The 18,115-nt window shown below is 42.8% G+C and overlaps 1 protein-coding gene across 1 annotated transcript in view; it reads right to left on the bottom strand.

Annotated features, from left to right (window-relative positions):
• The window catches only part of ST5 (suppression of tumorigenicity 5), a 103,527-nt gene that overhangs the window by 22,048 nt on the left and 63,364 nt on the right, over positions 1 to 18,115 (bottom strand). The window contains exons 11-13 of the mRNA XM_010563811.1: positions 9,202 to 9,279; positions 5,115 to 5,255; positions 1,986 to 2,134 (exon numbers count right to left, since the gene is read on the bottom strand). Coding sequence (XP_010562113.1) covers positions 1,986 to 2,134; positions 5,115 to 5,255; positions 9,202 to 9,279 — 368 coding nt within the window. The remainder of the gene's footprint in view (positions 1 to 1,985; positions 2,135 to 5,114; positions 5,256 to 9,201; positions 9,280 to 18,115) is intronic.

The raw sequence follows: 18,115 nt of genomic DNA, 5'->3' as shown, positions 1-18,115 counted from the left end.
CTTGCAATGTGTATAAAACCCTGGTTGCCTGATGAAATCCTCAGTTACCATGAGCCCTCAGCATCGGCAACATGACTGTTTTCCAAGCCGAGCTGCCTTAAGCCTGTCAAAATAGGTTTAATTGTTGCTTCTTTTCTCTGAACAGTGCCCAGAAGCATTATATGACATTGGCAAGGCCAGCTGTCCCAGGGAAACGCTCCAGGGAATGGTTGCTTTCTGTCCCAGCCCTCATGGCTGAGGATGTCTCCTGCAGCAAGTCATCCCTGCAGTACTGTGCCCGTGGTCCGCAGATCGAGGCTCAGGGTGCTTTGCCAAGCCAGGACAATACTACAAAGGAGTAACTGGGAATTCCAAAGCAGAGCAGCAGTTGGCAGCTGCACGGCACAGCCCTCATTTTCTCTGTACCATTTCTGTGATTTTCCACTCAAATCATTGTGCCATTTGAAGGAACGTAGAGCTGTGTCATTCTGAGTTACAGTCAGACTTGTGGGTGCCACTAATTCTGCTAAATGAACGGTAAAATAGAAACAGACAGAACGATGTAATTAAGCATGCTGTAGAAAAAGAGTCAGAAGGAACACACCAACGGTATTTTCAAAAGCCATCTGTCCCAATATTCATGGTGTCACACACATATCTACTGAAGTACTGCAGAAACCCTGGACTAGCTACACAATTCTCACCAGGACTTTATGTGAAATTAAGTCATCCCAAATGCTCATTCAAACTAAGGGTTACTGACAAGGGAAGGGATGAAATAAAATGTTCCTGTTGTTCTAGACAACAAAAAAGACTGCTAAGGAAGTAACTTTATAACCTGAGAAGGGTCTGCAGCTTTAAGAAATTCTCCCCTAAAGGTTGTAAAGCTTTTACTATGCAAAGTATTTTTGCTATTATATACACTGGCGGCCACTAAGTGCAGCTATTATTTCTGGCGGTCATTCAGAGAAGGTCGGCGCTGATAAAATGTTTAACAGAGTTTGTTTGGGTAGATCCATCTGTGTTTTTAACCACCCATACAGTCTTTTCTGTCCTTTTAAAAGATGCTGGATGTTCCTGAGTCTAATAAATTATGGTCTTTATTTTTATTTGCCATCTTTTATTATTTATCATGCCACAGCAAAGAACATCTTCTTTACAATGTCCATGCTTTTCTATATGGATTACACAAACATCTAAAAAAGTGATGATTCTTTGCTGTGTGGCAGGGGTGCAGCCTACACAGAGCTCCCATTTCCTTGGTAAAGGCCATATGGAGTTGTGACCTGTCGCTCTCACTCCTTATACCTTGGGGTCAGTTCATGCCTCAGAGGAGCCAAGGAGGGGAGATTGCCATCAGAGGGCAGGGAAGTAAGAGGTATGTTGAAAGGATGTAGCAAGGAGCCCAAGATGGAGCTTCAGAAAGGAAATGTTTTCAGGTTCATGTGAGGACCAGGAAAAATATTATGACTAGTTGGGATGGACCCCAATAGCATTCTTAACACTCCCACTGGATGGGTTTGGTAGTGCAGGATTTGAAACAGCCGCTTTAAAAATTCTCTGTACTGCATGGAGCAAACCAGGTGAACTCTCAGCACCCCACCTCCCTGCCTGGCTGCACTGCATGGCCGGGAGGTGAAGCACCTCAGTGACGATCTCTGCTACTGTTTATGAGTTCTGTGTCCCAAAACCTGAAATGAAATATTGCTAGGACTCTATTGCTTCAAAACACTGTGCAAACATTTGCAGACTATGAAGCAGGTGAGTATTTGTATCGCCATTTTACAGATGGGAAAGTAAGACAGAGCAAGCGGCTTGTAGCTGGTGACCACTAGCGAATGTGTGCCCCACCTGATGCAAATAACTTCCATTGATATAAAAATTATTTAGATCCTACAGTGAGAGGATCCTCACATCTGACATCCATTCTGGACATTTCATAAAGCTTTTTGTATCCAGATATAGTACTGTCCTGAACGTGTGGTTCAGGTCCCTTTGCCACTTACCTGAGCTTATCTGCTACAAAAATCACACGACGCTCCAAGAGGAGAGAAGCAAAGATCCTGATGATCTGACGAACACTGAGGCACTTGAAAAGGCATTCGAAGTCCACGTGTTCCAGGCGCGAGTCCATGGGCCGCCGCAGCTCAATGACCTGAACACATCCAACAAACATCAGTCAGCATCACTGGTCAGGACTGACAGCGCCAGGGGCACCTGGCATCCCAGCCCAGGCCCTCCAGCGCTGCTCCATGCTTTCCTGTTGAGGGGACACAGAGAACGACCCCCATCCTCTTTTGCAAACTGAGGCTGGAGGCACAGCGCTGTAGCGAAATGGCGTATTACACAATTCACTATCAAGTCATTCTCCTTCCCAGAATACAGTTATGCGCATTAAATCTGCTGTCATTTCCTAGGGAAGCATAATTCTGCCTTCTAAACACCCTGTCAGAAATTTAAAGCTTGGCTGAGGCAACAGTATGAAGCACGTAACAAACTGGAAACACTGGACCCAGAAGCTTACGGGGTTAAAACAGCCATAAACACAAGGTAAATTTTGTTATAAACTTGGCTGGCAATTCAAATTCACATCTAGATAGGAGCCAGGGACTGAACTTCAAGGCCAGGCAAAATTTAAACCCAATTTACTTCATTTTCACTCTTCTATGATGCATAATTCACTAGATAATGTTTAAAACCTTTTTTGTCATAAAGATATGTACATATATATACTTAACTGGGGAGTCAGGACAAGGTCTTAGACGGTGACTTGTGACATCCCTTTAAAGTCTAATTTTCATACTTCATCCATGACCTCAGGCCCTCTCCTTCTTTTTCTCAAATGCCTTTTGCTTGATTCCTTTATTACATCTTCTTTCTACTCTGCAACTGACATGTTCAGATGTGGAACTTGAAGGCAGAGGACAGAAAAAAGAAGAGGGAAAAATAACATGAAGAAGAGAGTAACAGAGGGAGAAAAATATGAAGTGCAAGACAGCAAATGATGAACTACTGAGGAATTTGAGGAAACAGAAGGGAAAGGGGAAAAGCTGGCCAACTTGAAGCTGTGTTGAAATCTCTGAAGATATATTAACAGGAACACATCTATATCTTCTTCTTTCCATATGTCCAAAAATCACCATCACTTTATTGCTTTAGACCACTTTTATGTTTTCATGCACATGACACCACATTCCACGAGCATACTGTATTGGGTTTAAACTGGAGTAGCCCTTACAAAATTCCTCGCAAACACAGTCTAAGGATATGATCAAGATCACAGGATACTGGAAACAAAACCAGTTCATATCAGTTTAGCTGTAATATTGTTTGTGATCAGTAACACAGGACTGTAAAAAGAAGGTCACTGTTAGAACAGTATTTGTGTACAGATTTGCTTTTTTTTTTTTAAGCCTGAAATACAGAAACATTATGGTGCCAGAGCATTAGATACCCATCACTCAGCTGTTGCCCCAAAGAGCAGTAAGAATCAAATTGTGGAGCGATGGTGTACCTCCTCGGGAAATGCTGCCTGCCTACCCCTTTCTCATATTCAGTAAAGGTGTCCACTTCCATTCCTTACCATTGGGATTGCAAGCTCAGATCATGTTTATGTGCCAAATCACAAGGAGCTGGTTTTACTGCAAAACTTCCAACACTAAAATCTTGCTGTGGGGTAGGATGCAATGCAAGTTACAGCAGCTTTTACAAATGCCATGGATGTTTTCTGTTGCCTGGCAAAGCCTTCTGCTTCAGTCTACTCATCACAAAGAAATATACTGTCTACTTCCCAATTAATCATCATCTTTGTTTAGGCCAGAGGAGCCACAATGGAAGGACAAGATTCTGTTCCTAATTAAGCCAGTGCATTCCATTTAAATAACAAGTTTGTACTAGCATAACAGAGAGCAAAGCTCAGCCAGAAGAGAGTTGTTTGTTTGTTTGGAATTGCCTCAATGTTTTTCTCTGGGAGAGTTCAGAAGCTTGGGCAGAGGATAGAGAAGTTGCAGATCCATGGTTCCCAGATATATTCGCATCAAAAAAGCATTAACAGATCTTACCACTGTTACACCAGTTTTCCTTTGCTTCTCCAGAAGAAAACACTTGTGATTTAAACATGCCTTGCAAATCACTTAGACAAGGAACTCTTTACATTTCATACCAAGTGACATTACAGGCCCACTCCACTGAAGTCAGTGGCATTACACTTGGAGAAAATACAATTTAATGTAAAAATAGTATTAGCAGTGTAAAACTAACCCTAAGGAGAGTAAAATAACCCTAGGGGGGAATTCTTTTCCTGCTTTCACTAACTGGGCCAAATTCTATTCCAATCTGCAGTAATGCATTTCCTCTATATGCTTGCCCATTTGAGTGGAGCTACTGTAAACCTACATAAGGACATACAGAGAGCAGAATTTGACACAGCGAGTGGCTAGCAAGCCTCAAGTTACAAAAAACTTTTTAAGCAAGGCACCAATATTGCCATTTTCTAGGAAGGTGTATGTTGTATAATGCTAGGCTTCCAGCTACTTGAGTCAGTAATAAAAGGAAATGAAATCTATTATATGTGTGTGCACATATGCACAAAAACTTTTATATGACATGCTTTTCCAAACACAGACTATTTCTTTGAGGGCCAGTTAAAGGGTATTTATTGCCAAAGAGAGCCATTTAAATACTGCTGGTCACTCCTCCTACCAAGACCAGGACCAGCAGGAATGAAGTTTGCAATAACAACCAGCTGCTGAACTGTTCAAGTACAGTCAGCATGGGAAACTTAACACTTGCTTGTTATCACTGTGATAAGGCTCAGCAACACTGTAGTCTGTTAACTACACTAGGCCAGGCATACTAGGACATTTGTGTTGTTTGTGTTTGGTTTTTTTTAAACACAACTTATTAATAAACATAAAATAACAAATACATAACAATAAATTGGTTTATAATCATCAATGGGAACTAGCATTAGCATATCAACACTTGGTGCAGCTCCTGCACTGCTCATTTTGAGGGTGTGCCACCTCACATGCCTTGCAGTATCCATATGTCTCCTCTTGTTTTTCTTTTGCTGTTTGATATTGGAGTGGTGAGGGGGGATGCTTTGCCTTTTAATGTTTGCAGTTGCTTTTTACCTCGTTTCCAGCTCCAGGCAGAAAGGTTTTGACTTTGATTGTCTTTCCAGGTGCAGGAAAAGGAGATTCCATCAGACTCCTCATAAATGGATAAACCAAGGCAGCAGATATTCCCCTTCTCCTTTCAACCTCATCCAGGATCTGATCCATTAGTAAGACATAAGAGAGAAAGAGACAGAACATGTCAGCACCACATACACTTTTGAAGCATCTTTGGACCCACATGGTGGCAGATCTAAGTTTAATTCTCCTCTGCCATGCGTTTCTTCACTACTGTTAAACCCATGGGATTCGATCATACTCTAAAAGTAAGTTTTCCGGTTACAAAATGGAGCTTGTTTGTGCATGCAGCTAACACAGAGACAACTAAGAAATAACAAATCTGGAAAGGAGAAAGAAGAGTCAGCATGGCAAAAGGGATCTATATTGTTGGGATTTTGCCTGAACAACAGGGTGAGCTGAAGGAGAGAAGGATCAAGATAAATCCCACGATCACAGGCCAGGTCAGCATCACGTCTCAGTGGTACCTCTTGAAGTTTGTACTAAGGAGAAACACTTTCTTTTACCTTGGGCATCTCTTCCATTTCAACTGAGAGGGCAGGAAAAAGTCAGCCCAGCAAGAAAAGCAACCCTGCCACACTATGATACCAGCAGAGGTCCACCAGGAAAGAGCTCCTGGAGGAGCCCTGGCCGTGGCGGCAGCAGTCACATCACAGTCTGTGCTGAGCTGGAGCCAGCCGCGAGCAGCCTCGTGAAGCGTGCCCAGCTGTTTACACTGGGTGCCTGCATTAAGGTCATTTTCTGTTTGACATGACACGGAGCAGGCAATCTAGTTTTGAAATAAGCAGATGGAACTTCTTACAGATAGAGAGGACTATTATTTTCTTCTCTCTTTGGTCACATGGGCCAACATAAATTAGATCACAGCTAAGTTTTCCCACATTAGACAGACCATATAGATGATAAACCTAAAGAAGATGAGAAAGCAACCTTCAAAGCAGTTAGTGGTTTGACCTGAAATGGTGATCTTTTAACCACCACTCAAGAGCAAAAAGCCATACAAGAGTTAGTGGGTCTGAGCCAGGCATTTTCCCTTGTTTCTCTTGGAAATGCTTTTCACTGAAACAGAACATTAAAAGATACTTAAGCACAAGCTGGTGACTTAAAATGATAGCTAGTGACACCAAATGCCAACAGAGGCATTCACTGGTGCATAGTTCCCCCTTCCTCCTTGCAACACAGTAAAGACCTAACTAAAGCCAAGCTGATACTATATACATAGTTTGCATTCCAGTTCATGGAAGTGGCAGATAACCATAAATGAAGACACTAATTTCATTCTTGATGTAATTTGCAGCACAACAACTATCCTCACCAAACAAAACCAGCTGCCCAAATGGGAAGTAGTAATGAACCAAGGCTATGCCCCAGGTCCCTAAGCGCTCCTGCACACTGCCAGCACGCAGTTGTAACATGCCCAACACATATCTCCTTTTCTACAGTCACTATTCAATGCTTTATGTTGCTGGAGTTGGGGGCCATGTGTGTGGCATATCCCTGTCCCAACAACCTTCACAACACAAATTAAAAGGAGCATTTAAACCGAATAAAAGTTGAACAGAGATCTCAGGAGATAAAATAGTCAAAAACATCTGTTGAAACCATGACCAAATGAACTGGCTGGCAGTAAAGACATCTGTGGTTCTCAAGTCTGCCTCAGCAGTAGGTATTAGAACTGTGAGCATAAAAGGCTTTGAATAAGATGAAAATAATGCAGGCTATCAGAAACAGGATGATAAACATTTTAAAACAGAGGACTCCTTTTACTTTTCCGATAAACAATATCCAAGGTTTAATATCTTGTGGTCTTTCATCACTCACATTTTTCTGTAAAGACAACTGTTCCTTGTTTTGACTATTTTGGCAAAGTGCACCATCACAATCATTTTCCTCTCTTTCACTGGATTTATTGATTAGGACAACCCAGGTTCCTCTTACTAGGCTGGAAAAAGAGACCATCTCACTTTTCAAGAACTTTTGTCTCCATCCGCACCACATCTGTCTTCAAAACCAACAGGGATTCTAAGGTTCAAACTCTTCCTCCTTCATTTAACAGCTGTTTCGTCCAAACCTTTTCCAAATGCGGTGCTTGGAGTGTGTGCTAAAGAGCTGTGCTAAATCCAGCCCAGGGCTGGAGTCAACCCCGCGTGCTGTCAAACACCCCGCTCCCACCCTGGCGCCGGTACCCTCAGGAGGTGACCAGCCCTCTGTAGGACAGTACTGCTGTGGCCAGCTCCAGTGCGGATGGGGTCCTTTTGCGGCCCAGCCCCTCCATGAGCCCAGTAGTTGAAAAAGAGCACAGGTGTGTTACAGCCCCATTCAGGGCCCAATATGCAATTGAGTGGGAGCCTGCCTTCCTGCACAGACCAAGAATTTGAGGCCCATGTGGCCATGACCTGCCTGCCACAATGCCTGGGAACAGCCCGTGCTGAAGCCAGGGAAATTACATTCACCCATCAGCCTTGGGTTCACTTTGGCTAGATGATCAGACACTTTTTTTTCAAGTTACAGATTGAACTGAGAAAAAAGATTATTTGCAGTTTTGCTGCAATGACCTTCCTTGTCTGACTTTGTAGCTCAGCTGCAGTGATACTTGGTTGTAAGGAGGATACTTACTTTTTTTTTTTAATGTTTTGCTTTTTTTTTCCCCTCTCCCAAGGTTTCCTTTGAAAATCAGATAAAAACATAAAAGCAAACAAAGGCCCTCAGGACATCTCTCCATACCACAAGTTTGGTGAGCTGTGTTATCCTCCCAGAACAATGCATTCCATTTCTCTCACAGATATCTGTATTTAGATACATATTATGTCTAAGAGACACTGTTATAAACCCTTGATTTCAGACCTTTATGAAAGACATCAGAAGCAGAATTGCAATTAACTATAGCAACCCAATTGTATTTCTTCACACAAGATTTGTGTTAAACAAAGTTTTATCTACAAAAGCTTGAAACCTGCTTTGAAGATAACATTCTGTATGATTATTAGATCATATGAACAATATAAATGCTATGATTTTTATTACCTTCAATGATTTACATGTTCTTTTCAACTTTATTCCTATACAAATGAACAAGAAAAATCTGTGCAAGTTCTGTGAGATTTCCCATATCTGAAGTGAAAATCTCTGGCAAATTAAAACAACATTTCTATGAATACTGTACCAAAATTGGAAAAGGGAAAGGCAGCCATTTGACATTAGACATATCATTGCTCTCCACAGATCACCAGCAAATCCTACATGATACTCTGAGGTGCTCACTGGATTTTTCAGGGCACACTTTCAGAGGACTAGGAGGCCCTAAACTGGCAGCAAGAGAGATATTTCAGATGTTAATCAATCAGAAATGTTATTAATAGTTAATTTTAATAATTTTTTGTCTTACAAAAGAAGAATGCTTGTGGCTCTGGAGCTGACTGGCAGTTAACTGTTTCTATGGCTATTCAATCCCTCAGTTTAGCTGCAATGCCCTGCTTATTGTCTTGAAACTCTTGTGTCAAGAATTGTATTACCTAGATAAACCACATCAGCATACAATGCAGCTTTGGATTCATTAATGTAGAGGCCAATTAAAAGATTATCCATGCTTTCCTACCCTACTAGGATAAAAAAACCATGTTAATAGAATTAAGCATATAGAATTCACTTATCAAATAATCTTTTTTCTTAACCTCATCATTCCACAGGGTATTGGAGTAAAAGTGGTACTGGCCCATCATTCAAACTGTGGATGCCAAGAATTACAGCTCAGCACAGAACGGCTTTAGAAAACAATGGAAAAAACTTCAGTCAGCCAGATCATACAGACACCCAGATGTTTTTTGAATCAAGTTCTGCCTCAGTCACAGAAGTAATAAGACATTCTTTGATGAACCCAGTAATAGGGATGGAATATCCAAAACAGCAACTGTAAAATACAGTTGTCTCCCATCAAAGGAAGAAATTCTTCTCATCTGGTTCATCACTGCAGATGTGTCTCAGTAAACAATCAAATTAAAAAGCAATATTGAAAAAAAAATCTTCTTACCTTGGAAAATAAGTCAAAGCACCCCAGCCGGCTGATGACACAATAAACTTCAGGTAGGCGTGGGCCTTTTCCACTTGGCTGATAACAGTAAAAAGGAGATTGAAATTACATATTAATTTGGAGTCATAAGGAAATACACTTCTCTGATCACACAGTTGGCCATCATGTGACATCTTTCACTATCCGTTTCTCCATCAAAATAGCTACTCTTGGGAAAGCATCATATTTCTTCCATAAGACAGTAAACTAAAAAGCATAAATAGTGCTTATCCACTTTGGAAATCACAGCACATTGGAGCTGTATTCTAATATCTCTCCAGCTTGCAGCCATAAAAGCACATTTAACTACAACTGTAACTCATGCCTCAGCTATCATTGTCCTCTGCTCCTGCTGCAGCACGAGGAGTGGGGCCACCCTGGGACCATGTGCTGGAAGATGAGAACTACAATGCTAAGGGAGGTTATGACGGCTTTAGTTCCCCACTCCTTCCTTGATGTTCAAAGAGAGCTCAACTTACAGAAAGCAAGCTCATAGACCTAAACAAAGGCAAGCTGCATGAGCTAAATTATTAAATTCCTCAGATCAATGCATGAGAAACATGAAACTCCTAAATAACTTAAACAGTGGCAAGTATGAATCAATGATGCACCCCCCCCCCCCCAAAAACCCCAAACCCAAAACCTATAAAGACTGTCCTCTACAACCATCCTATTGAAGATATTTCCTAGAGAAGCAAATGGTTTAAAATGGCATAAGTGATATGTATTCCCTCAGCATACTGGACTTTGCAACCCTCCCTATACCACTGCATGGAAAGGCCCGTCAGCACTGTGTGTGAAAGAAGGGTACAATCACTGGCTAGATTCAGGTTATTTACTGGAAAAGAAGTAGAATTAGACCAATGCTGAGCAAGGCAGCTTGTTGACTTCAGATGCAGTCACACGTAGTCCCAAGACACAATGCAAGGAAGTCGTGGCGCTGCCTCGTTCAGGAGCTACGTCCATCCCGGCACAAAACGGCTGCAGATACGGTAGCAAACCCCAGTACCCCAGCAGCAAAAAGCTGAAAGTGGGATCTGAGACAATAGGCAAGGCTGCCTGCTTCCTTCCATCTTGTGGAGTCAGCTGTGCTTGTGCTGCATGGAGTGAAAAGTGGCTGTAAAAGAACCACTTGGCATCACTTAGCCTCTTTGCGCAGCTGTACATTATCGATATGCAGCAGTGACAGAATCGTCCCCATTAATAACGACTCTGTGATAAAGGAGCTCAGTCACTGTTTCCATCAGCTTCTGCCCACTTGTACTTTTAGCCCAAGTGGCTGGTCATCTCCTCTGTATCCACATAGAAGGCCAGTGTATTTTTATGTTTGTCTCATCGTTAGACTTTGCTAATACAGTGATTAACTTCCCCAGGGTGTGTTTCACATTTACATGTCACAGATGTCAATCAAGAGAAACTGAGGAGTAGCTGTGCTTTTTAAATCTGAATATTGCAATCTAGACTTGGACAGTCAGCAGGTGCCTGCCTGTTATAATAAAGACCACAAAAAAATACCAAAGCTAAGTGAATACAGATGAGTCTATTTCTGGATCCAAACCTGCTCACTACACGTCACATCTCTGAAAAAGCAGAGCCCTTTTTTGTCCATATTAGGTATAAAACCCTTTCTAAAGGCACTGAGTGATTATATCAAGCATGTGGGATTTTGGTTAAAATCATTGTGTCAAATCTGCAGGAATGCCGAAGCCATGCCAGGAGTCTTGGATAGCTCCCAATCAAGAGCTGTCTCACTGAGTGCCAGTAAAAACATCACATTCCTGGGTCATCTATAAGACCAGAAACAATAACTGCTTAGCGCTTACTCAAAGATTCTCCTTTATGAAATATCATTGCTTTCAAACATCTTGAAGGCTACATGTCTCTGAGAGCTGGGTTTCTTCCCTCCTTGCACTCATCATATAGAACGTCCTTTTCTGTTATTTCAGAGACTTTTTCCTGCAAACAGCACAGGCTCCCAGATGGATACATATCATCTGTAAGAGGCAGCAAGCAAAAGCCTCAGGCAGAGCCATTCTGAGGGGCAGGATGTCTCAAATTTTTAACACTGGCAATTTGTCACATAACCTCCCCTCTCGGCCACTAGTTTACACCTCAAAGATGGATCTAAAACCCCTGCTCATTGTGCTTCAGTTTGCTTCTTTCCCAGAAAACCATCATATGGGACATGACACTCCTCCCTTCTCTGCCTGGACTCCTCTCTCTTCACTAGGGGAGACTTGGGCACTGGGTCTGGCCAACAGTACTGGTTTAACCTACTCTCTTCCCAGAAGACAGTGCTTCCAAGTTGCAGACTGTGGTCTACAAGGTAGTTACAAAGCCTTGGAGTCATGTCCAAGTCATGTCCTTCAAGTCTCACACTTCCACACAAGGAATAGGTCCAGTTCAGGGAAGCTGTATGGTAAAGGAGCACAGCTGAGAGGCATCTGAGTGACTCTGCCTTGATCCACTGCACTCTTCCCGGAAGAGGGATGGAGGGGATGATGTTTTGGTTTTGATTTGTTTTCATGGAGCCCAGGATATTTTCAGCCTTAGTCCAGTGTCACAAATGAAAATACTAATGAGTTTTGTTGATAACGAGACAGTTTCCCAAGAGGATGAACATAAACTGACAAGAACTTGGCTACGAGATGGAGGAGCTGAGATCTGCATCAGGGCTGGTCTGCAAGTGGCTCGGGACAGTCTTTTTTTATAGTGAGTTTAATCTGAAGTTTACTGAGTAAAGCCCGCTCCAAAACCTGCTTTGGCAGGAGAAACAGGAGGCTTTTGCTCCAAAAAATAAGCCTGCCATTTTTCTCTTTCAAATCACACCTCCCTGCCCATGTGCTTGAAATGTAGGGGAGCCTTCTGATACCTCCTCCCAGACTGGCATAGCACTGAGAGTCTCACACACTGCACGCGCCTGCTTTCAAAACAAGGCAGGCTGTCCCTGCAGTGTGCATACTCACCAGCCATTCAGACACATAACTCAGTGGTTTGGGCTTCTTAAGATACCAGGGAAGCTGTGGAGTGTCAGGAGAACTCCCAGTTTCGCAGCCCCAGAAGTACTTGGGGAATGCTAGTCCCAGCATGTTGACATCAGAGGCATCAAAGTAGTGAGGACCAAACAAAACATTTTTCCTCCTGCTCCTCCCAGCCTCACCTATCTACCTGAAGATACACTGTGTGGAGAGGAAAGGCAGCAAAAACACACCTACTAAACAGCAAGAAAGAGAAACGTGCACCATAGTCCTACCTTCAGTCTGAAAGAAGCAGGAGTGCAGCAAGAAACAGACTAGCATCAACCTGAAGACTCCAGAAGGGGTGTGTTCCTTCCTCCCCACAATGAAACAGGACATCTTGCCTGAGATCTTCTAAATAATTCCCAGAGAGCATTATTAGGAAAACTGGAGGAAGCAGTAAGGGCTGCGCCAAGGCCAGGTGAAAAAGGACCATCACAAACGCACAGCAGCAGCTGAGTTGTCTGAAGGAAGCAGCCTTTGCAAAGCACTTGCATTAGGTATGCATAAGCCTCTAACACGCTGGGCTCCCTTTGAGACCAGAACTGTAGATGCTTCTATTGCAATTAGCTGTCATTAAAGCAATGATCATATAACAGAGATAGTACGTAAAAATATTTAAATGACAATGCAAATGCCATTTTGACACACATATTGTGTAATGTTTATTCCCTTCTGCAGGAGAGTGAAAAGAACACTATTTTAATCCTGCCTGCGTCTAGGACTGTCTTGATCTTGGAACAATGAAAGACACAGATTCAATCCAAAGCTTAAAAGGGAAACAGGGTATTCCTGAATAACCTCCCAGCACATTTCTCCTGCTCAGTTATATTAGAGCCACACACAAGCTGATGGGGTGCATAGCTTGAACGGATGACATCAAGAAGATAGAGGAGATGCCTCCCATGAACATTTTTCTGCATATACTAGATAAGGCTTGGCAGTTTCAGAAAGAGACATACTGAAAACCCAGCAAGGCTCCTTCTTGGGAAGTCTGCTATTCTGTTACTGGCTTAATTTAAACAATGACAAACCTACAAATACAGAGACTGAAAAGTAGGTTTGCAGAAATCAGGTTATTGTGTCAGATCAGATCAGATCACCACTCTCTTAAGCCTAATGCAATCACATCCTCATGGCCACACAAGCCCTAGCCTCACCAGCAAGCCAACATATCCAGAAACAGAGATGTTCCTTAATGGTGCCAGGAATCAGAACACTTCCAATGTTGGGAGTCTAAAATGAATACATCAGTCACAAGCCAGCTTCTGTGGCAGCTCTTGATTCCTTGTTAGGGCCAATCCAAATTCAGACCATGAGAAAACTGTTGGTGTTTTAAATCTAAAAGCTTGTCTTAAAGTCTTTTTGTTATATGTGAAACATGAACTTTCAATTCCAGGGCACCCAGTGTGTACTGGGCTATTGAAGGTGCTTGGGGGAGGGCAAGATGGAGGGAAGACGGCAAGAAGAAAAGATTTTCCAGTGAGCTTTTTTCAGTTCCATAAACATTAGTCTGCATCCCGCAAAAGTTGCTTTCACAGTGTAACAAATTCCCTTCTCCTGCCCCAGCAAATGCAGGATGAACTAGTCCCGCCCAACGACTGCTTTTCATGTTTTAATGTACACACTTCATGTTCAGGCATCCACTCCTCCACTGACTCCTGGGGCTGGCTCATCTTAGCCTAGAAAAGTGCTGGAGGACCATTTCTTAAGTGAGAGGGAAGAAAGAGGTAGGATAGGGTGAAACAGACCCTGCAAGTTTTCATTTTATTTCTGCCAGTACAAAGTTACCAGCCAAGAAATCCTGACATTGTCAGGCTTTCTGCTCTGAGAACTGGGTCTTCTCAGATGTCTGGCCTATGTCTCCTACCATTCCCATGAACCAGCTGCCAGCTGTGGCAACAAACTGCAGGACTTTCATTGTTTTGAGGATGCAGTATGTTATACTCCAGTATTGCACCACCAGCTAGAAGTAGCACCCGTCAGCATCCGCAGCAACACCCATGGCAGTAAAGCCCAAGATGCTTGTGAAGATCCCATAAAACAGCAGCTTAAGTGCCATGACTATCCCTGGGGACAGGGGCTGGCATGGCTGTGGATCCCAGCCAGAAGGCCACTGACAACCCAGGCTGCCGAGGAGCTGCACTGGATCCAAGCATCTCCCAAAGGATACAGGCCTGGTGTCTCTCTGGCTGTCTACACCCTTTTCTGGGCTGCAGAGACCATTCATGGCCTCCGAGTAAGGAAAGTTTTGCAGATTTTCACGTACTGGTGGGTCTTGCAGCTGAAGCTCTGTCAGCAGAAACTCACTGAGAAGGTCCCTGCTTTCACCACTGTGATCCTTGTATATACACTGTGCTCTTACTGGGCACAAGACTATGGACTTGGACAGATAAAGAAGAGCTAAGATTTCAGTCACACCCTTTAGAAAGCAATTTTTTAACATATTAAATCAAGGCAATTAGTAAAATGAAGTTTTACACTAAACCAAAATAAAAATCTGTATTTTACAAGGTACACTCAGATTCATGTTACAGCAGCTTCACCCCTGTTCCTTCCCCACCGTGTGCTCCCACTGTTCCTGTGCTCCTGCTCTCCCTTCTGCCACCACCCAGGTTGCTGCCCCATAGCACCAGGGGCATTGTAATGGAGAGGGACATGACCAGTCAGGCGAGGCTAAGCCGTCAGCAGGAACTTCTCAAATCATCTTTGCTCCTGACATGTGCATATCACAGAGCCACAGCCCAAGAACAGCTCTAGAAAAGAGCCTAGCAAGTTGATGGATTAATTAGCATGGAAAAGAAAGTTAATCTGTTATTAAATAAAAATGTCTTATTTGCCATAAAATGTCATAGTAGTGAGAGTTAATATCTCTACTATATATTGACCCATTTCCTTTTATATGAAGATGCATACTTCTCACATCAAGTCACTAGGAAAGCTGTTACACGATTGCCTTGGAGGTATCAAGATGTAACTGGAAAACTTCATGCTATCTATGGAAGTGCAGATTGTTTGCTGTGGTACAATAGGTTACATTCCATTCTAATCCTGTTCCAAAATGAAACAATACAATATAAATACATTTAAAAGGGATACTGTACAGGATTTGCAGTACAAACAGAACGTAATTGTCACTGTATCCCGTGAGGTAGTTTTGGCAGGGTTTTAGCACCCACACCCCCAAAAAAGGGCCTGGAAGGATCTGAAGGCAGAGAAGAAAAAGTGAAGCAGTTTGTTCATATCACAACATGCCAAAGGAGAACAAGGCTGACAAAGAGTAATTGTTTCATAAACAAATGAATCGGAACACCAGCCTCTGCAGAAGAGCCAGCCAGCCATCCTCACAGGATCAGGCTGGTTGGCCCGTCCAGCCCCGGAGCCTGCTGCCGAGGTCTGCCAAATGCTCTAGAAGGCGTGAGGCACCTCTCACTGGGTATTACAACAGCATCCCTTGCCAGGACAGCTGGGGAATCTTTTCTAAGGAATTAGCCTCTCAGCAGTTGGCTTGTCTTGAAGCAGAGCAGTTTATAATGATTTTAGGGTTTTCTTATGGTTCTATATCACACAGTATGGCCCCACCCTTCTCTTAGGTAATGTTTGCCAAAACCTGCATGTAGGTCCCTAGTTATGGTTGCTACATTTGACAGAACTTGTAGGTCGGGAATGGGACTAATCAGAGGAGATGCTGTGCACTCCTGGACATCACAGCCACCCTAACTGAAGCTTTCAGAAACTGCTCAGGAAATCGGACACTCAAATATAAAAATCTGCTTTAGACCCCAAGCCTCTGGCATATAAACAGTGCCTGCAGAATTTACGTGCTCCTTGTTGCCTGTACAAACTCTGTATTTGCATATATAAAATAAGAAAGTAAGCACATGCCTGTAAATAGAAATACCACACTGAGGTACGCATCAGTCAGGCTGTTCCACCCATGCACGGACATTTGCAGGGGACAAGAAATTGTTACACTTTGTGAGCACAGCTGAACCCTATGGAGAAGGAACTTCAGGTAACAACCCCAATTCCACCGTTTCTCCCAGCAGGACAGAAAGAGGTTGAAGGATTCAAATAACAGTAGATCTCTGCTACTTTTGCCATTTCCCCAGACAGAAAAATGCCAAGATGTTTCTCTGCAGCTTCCAAAATCCTCTTTCTTTCTAAGCCCCAGACCGTACCAGCTTTGCTCTCAGAAGGCACGGCAGAATTTGCCCCAGAAAAGGACAAGCTATGTTGGTATCACTCCACTTTGCTCTGCTGGATAGGCTGTACCAGTGAAATGAGACATGTCAGCTTCTGCATGTGAGGTTTTGGAACCAGATGAAACATCCTGAATTGTGATCTCCCAGGGCAGCAGCAGATCAGCTTTATAACTGGCTTTGTAATTATTAGATAGATTTAGCAAGACAGTACTTTCCCCTTTTTTAAATTATTTTTTGCTATCTGGTTGACTGATTTTTGCCATAGTCAATGGAGGATAAAAACAATCTCCAATGCTGTATCAAAAGACCATTTATATAAAAGTGTGTAGTATTGATTTAATTCTGTTCCTGGTATTTCCTACTATGCTAACCTGTCTTCTGCACCAGCTGAAAGTCAGTGTTCTATTTTTATGCTGCCTTTAATGTAAGGTGGATTTCACTGAACCTTAAGTGAGTAAAAAAAGCCTGTGTTAATCCTTCATTGACAAATTAATTCGACATTCCTGTGCATACATCTTTTTTATTGTGGCTGATAATTTCAGTCTCAGCCTGGTCCAGGATCAACTGTTTTGCACTTCACAAATGTAAGCTCTGTGCATGATTCCAAATTTGCTAACATTCCCAGAAACATAAAAGTCTTAAACCACCTTTACCTGGTAGAGTGAAAACATTCCATGATTTAATTCTAGCCAACATTTTCTGAGGTTTTGTTATTTTTTTCCAAATATATTATTATCCTTTTAAATGACAACACATAAAAAAGTAATTGAATTTTACTGCTGCCCTACATCTTATTATGGTTGTTTACACCAGAAAGGATACCTTCTAGGTGCTCCGCTTGTTTATCTCTGAATCACCCCCTGACCAGCCTTACATTTACTGCAACACAAGCCTTCACTGACATTTCCTTTCCACATATAAACCTTGTTGTGGCCCACACTTACACACTGTGTTATACAGAGTAAGCAAGTCTCTGTGATGCTACCTACGGCAAATACCGCCCACAAAATTGATAAACAAGTTTTCTGTTATGTTAGTTTAAATGAAACTTCTTACAAATAGAGGAACCACACACAGCAATATGTCCCAGGCAGAGCATCTGCTGTCTGCACGACAAGGAGCTTTGCCATAGAAAAAGAGCCGGGTAAGAGCAGGGTCAGGTACAGGCAGCATGCAGGACGGAGTGTGCTGTTCTAATGGCATCGAGTTGCTCTGTCTGCTTACTGGAAGCCACTGAAAGCTACTGAAGGCAGGTTCTCCCTGCTTGGAAAGATGGGAAATCATGCCAGAGAGGGAAGGAAGGAGAAAGTGTCAGTGTCCCTTTCTCTTAGATAGGGGGTACCTATCTACAAGTTTGCAATGCTGCTGCAGATATTCATTTTGAACAAAGAGTATGCAGAAGGCTCCTGCAGCATCCAATATCCATATAAACTCTCCAACCAAGTATAGACAACTGTCATGTGAACAGCACAGGAGCCATGGCTCCCCACCTAGTCACAAGCTAGCGCAGGAGCAACCAACTGCTTTATGCTTTGCTGCCATCCAGTCAGGTCTGCAGGATGGACAGCAAAATCCCTGTTTGCACTGTGCTTCACCTGCCTTAATACACTTCAGAAGCCTTTGTGCAGTTTCCTCCCCCCTGCTCCCCGCCCC

Source organism: Haliaeetus leucocephalus, unplaced genomic scaffold (assembly GCF_000737465.1).
Source record: "Haliaeetus leucocephalus isolate CR32 unplaced genomic scaffold, Haliaeetus_leucocephalus-4.0 Scaffold173, whole genome shotgun sequence".
NCBI classification, from domain to species: domain Eukaryota; kingdom Metazoa; phylum Chordata; class Aves; order Accipitriformes; family Accipitridae; genus Haliaeetus; species Haliaeetus leucocephalus.
The sequence above is the reverse complement of the archived record's forward strand: the minus strand, read 5'-3'. Positions and strand labels throughout refer to the sequence as shown.